At 41.2% G+C, this 12,400-nt stretch overlaps 1 protein-coding gene across 1 annotated transcript; it reads left to right on the top strand.

Annotated features, from left to right (window-relative positions):
• The first annotated feature begins 409 nt into the window (after positions 1–409).
• Positions 410–10,626, top strand: LOC147048338 (leucine-rich repeat transmembrane neuronal protein 4-like). Its single transcript, XM_085925967.1, has 2 exons — positions 410–2,029; positions 10,394–10,626. The coding sequence occupies exons 1-2, from the start codon at positions 410–412 to the stop codon at positions 10,457–10,459; spliced, it is 1,686 nt and encodes a 561-aa protein (XP_085782093.1). The 3' UTR covers positions 10,460–10,626.
• The last annotated feature ends 1,774 nt before the right edge of the window (positions 10,627–12,400 follow it).

Below are 12,400 nucleotides of genomic sequence, written 5' to 3'. Positions count from 1 at the left end.
CATTTTTTACCACTCTTCTTAATTATAGTCTACATTTATGTGTCATGTGCTTCTCAAAAGAAATTAAGAGACAAACTGTACAAGGGCTTAGTAAGACTATGGTGCAATTTAATCCGTCTGGAGCATATGTGATAATTCATCCATAAATAACCACTGTATAATACGCGGCTAACATCTGTCACTGCCCCCCCCCCCCCAATAATCTACCTTAATGGGAATTAAGAGTCGTAGCGTATAGCCCGTGTTAATGGGGTCGGCGGTGCTAAATTTATCCGTGGACAGCGTTTGAACTTTGTTGCAGGTATTCAACATGACTATATTATGTGTTAGACATCAGTTATCAAATTACGTGTTGGAAATGATGTGACAAATGAAATTGTAAAATGTATGGTCTTCTCTTCCAGGTCCAATGTCGAACGATGGACGAGTGGCACACCTCCTCTTTCCACTCCTTCTCCTTTTGCGAGTTCCCTTATTGTTCAGCTTCGTCGAGCGCACGTGCCCAAATAGTTGTCGGTGCGAAGGGAAGACGGTTAATTGTGATTCATCTGCTTTCTTGGATGTCCCAGAAAATATTTCCGTTGGGTGCCAGGGTCTCTCCATGCGCTATAATGAGCTGCACACTCTGTTACCGTATCAGTTTGCTCATTTGGGTCAGCTTCTCTGGATATACCTGGATCACAATCAGATTTCAGCGGTCGACAGTCGGGCATTCCAGGGAGTTCGGAGACTAAAAGAACTCATTATGAGCTCAAATAAGATCACGTCGCTACACAATTCGACATTCCACGGAATTCCTAATCTTCGTAGTTTAGACCTGTCGTACAACAAGTTGGAAATCCTGCAACCGGGACAATTCCATGGTTTGCGGAAGTTGCAAAACCTACACCTCCGCTCAAACGGTCTCTCCAACATCCCCATACGAGCGTTCCTCGAGTGCCGAAGTTTGGAGTTTCTGGATTTGGGCTACAATCGAATCAAGGCTCTCACGCGCACCACCTTTTTGGGCTTACAGAAGCTGATGGAGTTGCATCTTGAGCATAATCAGTTCACCCGGATCAACTTTTTTCTCTTTCCTCGTCTGGCCAATCTGAGATCGCTGTACCTGCAATGGAATCGCATCAAGGTGGTCAATCAGGGACTTCCGTGGACGTGGTATACGCTGCAGAAACTCGACCTGTCTGGAAATGAAATACAGATCCTGGATCCAGCCGTGTTCCACTGCTTGCCCAACCTTCAAGTTCTCAACTTGGAATCCAACAAACTGTCCAACGTATCTCAAGAGGCGGCATCGGCGTGGATCTCGCTGACTTCCATCAGCCTCGCAGGCAACATATGGGATTGTACCACTGGCATATGTCCGCTGGTGGCTTGGTTGAGAAATTTCCGTGGCACAAAAGACACCACCATGATATGCAGCAGCCCAAAGTATCTCCAAGGAGAAAAGATTATGGAAGCCACAAGGAACCACGGCATTTGCGAGGAAACCGATTACGTTCTGACCGAGACACCCTCGCCGATGTCAGAGCTTTTTTCCGAAGCCACCAATGAACCGACCTTTGCCCCCACTAGCGGTTCTCCACTCATATCACCAACCTACGATCCACAACCCCCATTTCGACCGCAACCTATTCCTCGTCCTACGTTCCCCGGACACATGAGTAAAGATCCAAGAGACTCGGTGGCACGTAGTCGGCCCACTCACATTCTACCCCCAGAGATGGAACATATGACTCTGCATAAAGTAGTGGTAGGCAGTGTGGCACTCTTCTTCAGCATGTCTCTCATTTTGACCATCGTCTACGTATTGTGGCGCCGCTACCCGGGCGCAACCAGATTGCTCCACCAGCGATCCATGGTGGGGAGAAAATGTCGCAAAAAAAGTCCCGAGCCGGAGCAAGACCTAAGCACCCAGCTGCAAGAATATTACATGAGCTACAACCCTGCTGCCACTCCGGAGGCATTGGAAGTGCTTGGCAACGGCACTGGCTCCTGCACTTGCACAATGTCTAGCTCCAGGGAGTGTGAGGTATGATCCATCGCATCAGCCTAAAAGTAGAAATCAAATTCAAAATACAAAGCCTCATCAGAAAGGTAAATATATGAACAAGTATGCCCTCTAAAAGGACTAATTAACTAACCTTGTCTCACATTTGGACTTGCAACATCACTTAATGCTTCCAATTATTCAGGAGTTCGCCTTAAGATCAGCATTTTAAGATTGTTTTGAAATAAACTGAACTGTTTTTAGAGGATTATGTGGGCCTTAGAAATAAACAAAACAATGCATAATTGTTTTAATTGACTGAGCTCACAGATGTAAAATTAAAAAAAATAACAGTATTTGGATGTAAGAGAACAATGAATAATTGGACACTAACACTAGTAGAAATTATACTGCACCAGTGTTGCATGACTCACAACTTTGGACGATATGTTTTTGTTTTTACAACACTTTTGCTATTTTTTTGAGACTGAAGGAATTTTTTTGATTTTCACACAGTATGAAACTGAAAAAGTTGTTATTTTTCTGAGGGGGAAAATAATGGATTTTATTGGGTTGGAATTTATAGATGCCCTAAAGTTGAGCCCTGTGGGACACCACAGAGAGAAAATGATATATGTATACCGGGCAAAGACGCCACAAAGTTTCCAAAGAAGTAGATAAAGAAACTTTTGTGATGTAATAGCATCACAGTCTAATCAAATCAAACAGTCTAAAATAATTCAACACAAGGGTTGCTAACATTGCGGTGTTGAATTGTCAGGGATGGAAAAGAACACATTTGTCTCTGTGGTCAATTCATTAAGCATTCTTTGTGTTTGCCATCCTGCGAGTGTAGCCTCTACCCCTTTGAGGCGGCAATGATGCCACACAGCCAGCCGCAGCGCTCGCTTGACATGTTTTCTGGCTAATTTCCCCACTAGACCCGTTCCACTTGACAGGCATCCCTCCACAAGCCATTTAGAGGAACACTTTCATTTTCCGCTCCCTGTCCCCTGTACAGCGTCACTTTTAAAGAAGGATTAGGAGCTGATGTGGAAACAGTCGTGCGACTGCCGTAAGCTATACTTACTTTCAAATTTCATCCTTTAATTTTCTTCTAATTTCCAAATCCCAGTTCAAAATCTCTGTTCCTAAATTCAAGCAATATTATGTTGCTCCATTCGACTCCATGGTTCAGAATCATACGCTGTACTTTTCTTGCTGCAAAACTACGAAACGGCAAGTAGCGAGCACCAACAGATGCATGCACGTGGTGGTGTGAGCAGCTGTTTGAGCGACAAAGCATTTGATAAGGATTTTCAGAGACTCATCACAACAACCTCTTTATAACCGGGAGGCAATTTCATGCCCTCTTCTCTCGATTGCTAGGTCATTCTCAAAATAAGGATGAGACGAACAATGATGCATGCAAGGCTATGCTGTAATCGTTGTTTTTTCACCCAAGGCTGCAGGATTACACGTGCAGAAGTATTGTCACACTCAAAATGAAACACAGATGAGTATTATTGGCAGCATCTGGAATTTAAATGTGTATAAAGCGCAGTTTCCCCTTTGGAAGTGTTTCTAAGTATATGAGGGGAAGCAGCTCTGTTGCACAAAGAAGCCACCCCCGCTACTGAGCTAAATTGAATTTTAGAATCCTCTCTACCTACCCCCATGTTGCTCTTGCCGCCAGCTGTGGGGTAGAATTGTCTTCTCCATCTTTAGATCAAAGCCACCCACCTTCATGCAGAATAATATCTCCTCGGTATAAAATGACGTTGCCAACACGTTTACGGTGCTAATAAATTAACGTGGCGATACATTTATTTGCTCATTTGTTGCCACACGGGGGTTGCGGCACAAATAAAACACCGGCGGTGGGTTGTATTTTACACCTATGATGTTGCAGAAGATAATAACGTCAGCTGATTTAGCCCTCAGCTCACCCGTGACCCCAATGAGGACAAGCAGAATGCAAAACGGATGGCTGGATCTAAATAAAATGTAACAATCCTCCTACGAGGCCCGATGTTTTCACAAAATCCTGTTTCACCGTTTCTATTGTTCCCTCGTTGGAGCCCGCATTCCTCGTTTGCTTTCTAGTTGTGTTGCCCACCGAGAGAAAAAAGGCCGACTGATTTTAAATGAGGACAGAATAGTGCCTGCGTGAAATCAACAATAGTCAGAGGGAAACGACATCAGCACCACGTAGCTCCAGGATGCTATTTCTGGAATTTCTTTACAAGATTGGACGATAGGAGATATAAATCTGTGATAAAAACAAGTTTTTGTTTCGTAATTCCCCCTTAACTGGTGTCGTATAAACTCAATAACGGTACCATTACATTCCCGCGGTTGTTTAGTGACACAATTTAAAGTTGAACTTTAAGGGTATGTTGGTAATTTCCTCCAGCTAAATGCCTTTTTTCCGCCTGTTATTCATCCAAGGTTTAGCATGACACTTTCATTAAAGGCTGACTCGATCTGTCGTCTCCCCGGGCAAACGTCAAGCGCCGTTCCAGTGGTACGAGGCATCCTGCAGCTATTGGGCTTTTTGTCAACATGTTTTATTAAATCAATAAGTCACAGTTCAAGTTAACCTCGTAATTGTTTTTTTTTTGTTTTTTTTTTGACTCGCGAACAAAGATACGAACGGAATCTTCCCTACCGGCCATTACATGAGAAAGACTTGTTTAAATATTGGCTTGAGGAATTAATGAAGCGATGCGTAAAACTGTCAACACAAAGGCTCGTGACTCATTGGTGTATTCGAGACCGCAAAATTGGAGCTTGAATCCTCAGATGATTCAAGTTGGATAGTTGATACGAATATGTCGGCTTAATTGTTGGTACACTTAAAAGCTAAGGATGAATCCGAGTGAACCACGTTGCGGTAAATGTGATTGATGACTCAAAATGGCCTTTTAGCGAAAAGGTCAGCATTATCAGATTTGAGGGCGAGCAAAAGGGAATAACAGAATTTGCCCCCCTGCCTGCACATTTTGTCTTCTCGTGGCATTTACATGTCATTCATAAAGCTCTGTAAAATTATGGTGACAAATGTCAGGAATCAGACAGAAGCCAAATGATGCGAGTGATGAAACGTCGAATCGTTTGAAGGCAATAATTTGCCTTCAGCAATGTGTCTCGTATCAACTAGGGATTAAAATGGTGAAAATTGAACATTGAGTCATGACTTACCTTTCGGATTAGACTGTCACACGCTGAATGCATGACTGGACTCGTAATGGGAATTTGAATTCAAGTACACCAGCTACAGTTATTCAAATGATTATTCTAATGCAAAATCATTTTCATAGTAGGGTCAATGTGAATATAGTGAGGTCATTGTCAACATGAAAAACATACCTACAAGCACACTAAACCTCATCTAACGGAGCCACTTTTGCTTTGTCATTCGCATAGCTTCTGGCAATCATCCCTCGCTATCATGACACTGGAACACTCCGTATTTTGCCACTGCCGTCATATTTGCTTAAGTGTGAGTCCACTTACAGCACAGCCGGAGTGAGTCACAACTAACATGCGTACAAGTAACTCTTCATCACAGTCGAGGTAGATACTAAACATCTTTTCGCCCGGAGCTTAATTGGATCGTCAAAATTAAAAAATGGTGAATGATCGTCTTCTGTGCTCTGCTCTGTATGAAATTGTTAGAGCAACTTTTGTACGCTTGGCTTGCATTTGGAGATGAAATCCCAAAAGCAAAGCAGCCAGATGTGCGGTCAGTAAACACAAATTGTCTGGTTGAGATCCCACAGTAGGAAAGAGACAGGTGGGGGGTTAATTGGAAACAGGATGAGTTTACAAATGCTTCGGCATTGCGGATACAAGGCGATCAATTCATTTTGCAGATGACCTCATCTCTGCATAGCAAGAAGTCGACTCGGATTCTGAATGCACCAACTCCACCGTAAAATGAGACTTATCAAGCATATGTTTGATCATTTGGAACAATGGCTTGTTGATAAAAAGTCACTGACCGTGTCACCGTTTCACTCGCCTGATTTGCATTTCAGTTCCCACTCATTGAATGCGAGTGTGAAAGCTCGTTCGTCTCTCTATGCCATGATAATATGTCGCTGACTGGTGCCAGTCTGATTTTTGCTCCGAGCCACCTGGGATAGTTTCTTCCTATCTTGAACAGGTTAAGCAGTTTACAAAAATGGAATGCTGGATTGCAAAACCAACCAGACTGCGGCACAAATTAAACCTGCTCTTAAGCAGTCTAAAATCTAATCTACTTTTTTCCCCAACCAAATTAGCAGGTGTTCTCGAAAACAGCCTTGGTCTATTCTACTAGAACAATAAAAATCCAAAAGACCTCAACCAGAATCTTGGAATGGATCGTGATTGACTGGCAATTGCTCTGTATTTCATCTTTGTTTTACCCTGTGAGGATAATTTAATATTGCATTGACTTGTTTTATACGCTACCACACAATATACGACGACAAAGACTTAGAGAGCGTTGGCATGGCCGTAGCTCTTAACGCGCTCATCCATCATCTGGATAAATCACAACCGCCATAAATCACACGCCAAAGTGCAGCTCAAACATGCACATATTCACCCGTGTTCTGTAAATAAGCGCACACACACCGACACCTCCCTCAAGACGTGCTGGCTCCAAAGCCTGTCGGATATGATCTCCTTCGGGAAATCTCAGCGCTGTGTATATACAAAACGTTGCTCACTGTTGAGTTTTTTATGATATTCCATTTAATATGACACAGACGTGAATATGCACTTCAGCATACCTGTCGTTTGCATATTCAAGTATTTATACAGGTTATTATTCATTGATGTAAACTTGCCATATCCCTGCTGATAGCGACGGGTGTTTTATTTTCTGTAGACTAATTATTGCAGGGCCATCGGGAATGTCGGGAGATTCCCGAACGCCTGGTCCTCATTGTTGAATAGTTTTCAGAACATGCTGGGCTGTGTGCACAATAAACATGTTACTTCATGAATCTGTCACTCTAATAGCCACTTCTTAATCGTGCCACATTTTTCACTCAAAACACAATTTGAAGCCATATAATTAGCGAGAGTGCTATTATCATTAGCATTCTTTCATTCAGAGAACAAACAACGTTGTCAAAAAGACAATTTCGTTTATTCTGTCGTTCTGCCGATGTGGCCTTGTTTACTGATTCATAATAGAATGTTAAATGTATCTAGGTCTTTATTAATCAGAAGGTTGAGTGCTTGCGTGTCTGACAGCGAGCACTCCCGCAAAAAAGCAACTCGCTGTGTACCATCCATCAAATGCTGATACAGGCTTCTCTGGTTTTTGCTTGTAAATTTATTGGGTTTCCTCAGAAAAAAACAAAACGAAGAAGCTTAGTGCTGACGTCTTTTGTTTGTATGCAAGGAGATTAACGCTGTTCCCTGTTTTTATCTTTCGCAACAGCCAATATGCAAATACTGATTAAGCACGTGGATGTTTTTTTTTAAATGAGTCTCAATGCTTAGTTTCCTCCCATGTGAGAAGAAGATAACTGATTTTAATAGAGATAAATAAGGCACTTTATGAGAAATTAGGACACTCATCTTGTTGGTCTTTGCTCACCACTTTGGATCAACCTTGGTTTCCGCCCATCTACTAATGCACAAGCATAGATTAATTATGTCCAGTGCTGTTTTAAATGTAATATTCATCCTTCATCTGGCCTAAATGATTTATTTTGACCAAGCATGCACACCGCTAATGCATATGTTTGCTTTTCATTAGAAGAAAAATTGTGGTGGTTAATTTTGCAATCATCAAAGATAGGGAACACATAATTGAAAGTGGTTGAAAGCAAGGATAATTATTTCCTTGGTAACATAACATAATGAGGATTCTAAAATTTAGTAGTCGTCTTTTATTTTCAGGCCAAACGTTTTTATGTTGTGAAATGATCGATATGCCAGATCACGAAATCTCACGATAAATGTCATAATTTGAAATTAATATGATATGCATTTTAATATTGACCAGTGGTAATGACATCTCTTTTGTTTCATTTGCGCTTGATAAGGAATTCACAACTTCCACTTTTGCATGATAATGATATTACGCTCATTTCAGTCGTCCCGGCTCATTAGTTTCAGTCTCATCAGATGTTTGGCCCAAAGATAAAAGAAGGTTTGAAAAGGAATTAGCTGTAAACACAAGTCTTTTGAAGATTAAAGATGGCTCTCGTTTTTGCCTTTGTGTCTATTTAAGTGATTGTGTAAGATCTTAGGACATGTGTTTTGTTCTGGTTTTGGTTTCACTTCCAAAAACTTGAACCGATTGGTTGACTGTGCTTCCGATAAGACCTGATTAGGATGCCTATTTATCTCAAAGGAGTCGAGATTGCGCAACATAATCTTAAAATGTTTGGAATATAACTTTAGTCACATTCATTTGACCATTTTAATGTACATTCTTGATCTAGTTTTATAAGTTTCATCTTGTATTCGCTCAACCGTAGTTTGAATCAAACTTGAGCATTTAAAACGAAATGAATAAATAATTTCAGCCATCATAGATCATTAGAAATCATTCAACTCCACTGGCTGCTTCCAAGAAAACACAAAAGTCTATGTTATAGACTTGCGGTCTAGCCCCGCTCAAACATTCTTATTTCCCGTTTGGCACGCCGCGAGAGAATTGGAAGCGTTGCTACATTGTGTCGCTACACTCTCGGAAGAATATCATATGAAGGGAAGTATGAGGCGGTCACTAGAATCTCCTAGAGACACATATTTTTTTATCTATGTATGATGTCAGCTATTGGCTTGTCTCGGGACATTACAGTTTTTAAATGCCTCTCTGTGCTCGGAGGCAAAATATCCCTGACATGACCCGAGAACATGATTAGGGAGATCATCAGCGGTATCAATGGCCAACCAGCTGTCACCTTGTATCGGTGTCACTAAAAGCTTCAAGCCAATCCGGCTTGTGGAGTTTCTTCTGGGATTTTGCCAGATTGGAAGCTCAACTCCAAACTTGAGTGAAATACATCATCGACTTATGCAAAGATAGCCAAAGTCAGGCTAATCGCTAGTGACAGAGGAAAACTATAATACCGAATCGGGCAGGCTTCCATGTCCTTATCAATGATGTAATTCAAGGCAGCAGGAAGGGGGCGGGGCAATAATATGAATATTTAGTATACGTTGACATGCAAAGATAAGATCATTAAAATTGAAGAGGGTAATGGAAAAATATTTTCATTGGGTTTTGTTGTTTTTGACAGCTCAATTTGAGATTATAAATACAAGCTTGGTAATGATGTACTGTAAGCAAAACAAATGCACAGTGGAGGAAGTGAAAACAAGGCAAATAGAAAGGCAGCTGCTTCGCTACTAATTGATTCATTACCAGTTGCAAAGCAAGACATCTATTTTTGATTGCGTCGTGCGGGGACGCTTACTAAGTGGCTAATTTTTTTGCTCGCTCATATCCGCCGTCTTTTAAATTTAGATTTCTTCCAAATCTGTTGCTGGATTAATTGAGTACAGTATTGGCAAAGAAGTGATATTTGTCGGCGAGTTACTCGGATAATATGTTTGGCACTTTGGCCCTTCCCGATGCAAGATATGAATTTTTTTATCAAAGCTCAAGACCAGCAGTAGCTGGGCACCGGCCGAGAGTTGAACTTATGATATCTGCACGGAAGGAAGCAGCATGTATGCATTTTCTATTACATATGAGCAGGGGTGTTAAACTTATGATATCTACATGGAAGGAAGCAGCATGTATGCATTGCTAACAATATCAGCATTTTTTTAAAGTGAAAGTAATTTGAAATTTTGGAATGAACATGAATTCGATTAGTCTTCGCGGGCCACCTAAAATGATGTGGCGGGCCGTATCTGGCCCCGGGGCCTTGACTTTGACACCTGTGTGCAAGTGGCACAGGGAAGAAACTGAATATGAAGAAACTCGCTGGAATCTGCCCGTATTTAGAAGACTAGATGAATATTGGCTTTCTTGGTCCAAACTGGCATCTTATGAAAGGATGTCCAATTACCAAGCCCAGAGAGCTCTCTCAAAACATATCGAACGCATTAGTTACAGGAATGGAAGAAGTTTCTGTGTGTTTGCACAGAACAAGAGAATTTTTTTTTTTTTAGACAATTGTACAGGTATACGGACGGACCACTCGGAGAATATACTCAAAATATATCCCCGTAAACAATTCCAATTCGATTGTCTTAACTTCATTCCGAACTTCCTAAGGTCCAAATGCAGCGTCAAATATTTCTGTCTTGACACTGTCTTTTACTAATCTTGCCTGCCGTTACTTTCAAATCACCGACCACTGAAATGACTTGAACACTTTGACATCTTTTTCCTTTGAACCTCTACTAGATGTTTCTAACGTCATCTTTTCCTTGCAGAATGAGTATACATGTCGACGCCCACTACCCGGTGCGTGGCTGGGCGAGCTGCCTACTCTCCATTAGAAGGAACCGCCGCTGGGGAACAACACACCAATCCAACAAATACAATCACAGAGGGCATTGTGTAGAGAATCGCAGAAGAAACCCATTTTTTTTCACTTTCTGGAAATGACTGGAAAATTGTATGGCAAGAATCAAAGATGATATTTCCAACAATCATTTTCTGTACTGACGGCCTAATAACCACTTTTGCTTATTGTCTCTATGAGGACAGCGTGGTTGGATTCCAAGATGGAGACTGTACATATGCAAGTTTTGCTTTAAAAACGATGAATAAGCTCTCACAGATGAGTTTGGACTATTTCGCTGACAGTGACAGTAAAACGGATTTGGATTCCATATGAAGCGTTATGTCATCGGGCAAGACTCTACATGAAAAGATTCAAGGCTCAGATGGTGTCTATGTGCCTCACGGGATCAGATTTTTTTTTATTTTAATTTTGCACCCGTTGTTTCAGATGATCAGATTACAGGCGGTCAGAAAAAAAAAAAGAGAAGATTAGCCAGTGCTAAGACTATCCCAAGCTAATGACTTATCTTGTTGTGCGTTTGTAATTTATTTTATTTTTTGTACGTTTCATTTTCAATGCTTTGATTGAATTGACAGAACATGCAATCAAAAGTAAAAGTAGTGGAAAAAAAAGAAAACGTCATGAATGAAATGTACTTTTCTAAGCGTATAATGTTAATAACGATGTACTTTGAGGCATTTTTTCTCCTGCCGTTTTTAACCTTAAAACACCAAATGCACTGCTTTTGTTGCTGGCTCCACCCCCTCGCTGTGGCTCCGCCCCTCACCAACCTATCATCATTACATGTGATGTGTGTAAAGTAGAAATAATTGTTTGTCCTCCAACCTTTTTTTTTTTCCCCCCAAACAGTATTGATGATAACTTATTGCTATTGATTTCTGTGGACAGAAAATGAGAAAATCTCAACATGCGTGGAAAGGACATGCTTTCTTTTGTCATTTCTTCTAAACATGTTACCCAACTAAATTCTTTTCATTTTCCATCAGCACAGTTTCAATTCCCCACTAACTGTGCATAAAATCGTATTCTGTTGTGGACAAACTTTTTGGGGGTTGTTTTTCCCAGTGTATGTGCAACTGTGTGTGTCTTTGTGAATCTCCCAGTGAGGGTGTTGATTCAAAGCCATCCTGTCGAGATAACGGATCCCTTTTCACATCAAATGACTTATTATTCTTTCCCCTAACACAGCCATTCCACTCTCACGCCTCGCGACATTCATTTTGCTCTTTGTGTGCTCGTGTTTTCATCTCAAGGTTCGGTAAATTGAGTTGTGACAAGCCCTTCAATGCACCACCAACCCTTTCTATCCAAACAAAAAAACAAAAAAACCCTCACTCATTTTGTACTGTAAATTTCTGCTTTCCTCGCTGTTGACGATCGGTAAGCGGCTGTATGTTTTTTGTTCACTTTCAACTGTGCGTTTTATAAATGAAAATATCAACTCGATTGGTCAAACAATATCAATTGATCAAATAAAATATGACTTAGCCATATCCTGTTCCATGTCCATATTTGAAGTTTTTCAGCTTTGCGAATGTGTGCACACCCCCGTGAAGGCCATCCGATACCTGACGGATCACCAGTGCCGAAGCTGTGGCATTAACATCAGCCTCATTAATTTAGAGAGGAAGAACATTGATCTCTGCTCAACTATTCTTGTCCACAGCCGCACCCGCTGTGAGCTGCAATAGCTTCTTGTGAAATGTAAAGCTGGACACGTGGTTATTGATCCCTCCCCATGTTCACTGTGCTCGAAACATTTCAAGACCCAATGTGCAGATGATTGCGTTTCAGAAATCCCACAATTGTACCTCTATCTTTCCGTCCAGTGCCGGAGCTAGGATTTTTTTTTTTTTTTTTTTTTTTGTACATATGCAGCATAAAGCAAACCCTGAGGCTTTTTCATATATTA

This window comes from Syngnathus leptorhynchus, chromosome 12 (genome assembly GCF_054491065.1).
Source record: "Syngnathus leptorhynchus isolate UIUO chromosome 12, UIUO_Slep, whole genome shotgun sequence".
Taxonomy (NCBI): domain Eukaryota; kingdom Metazoa; phylum Chordata; class Actinopteri; order Syngnathiformes; family Syngnathidae; genus Syngnathus; species Syngnathus leptorhynchus.
Note: the sequence above shows the minus strand (reverse complement) of the source record. Positions and strands in the feature narration are given on the sequence as shown.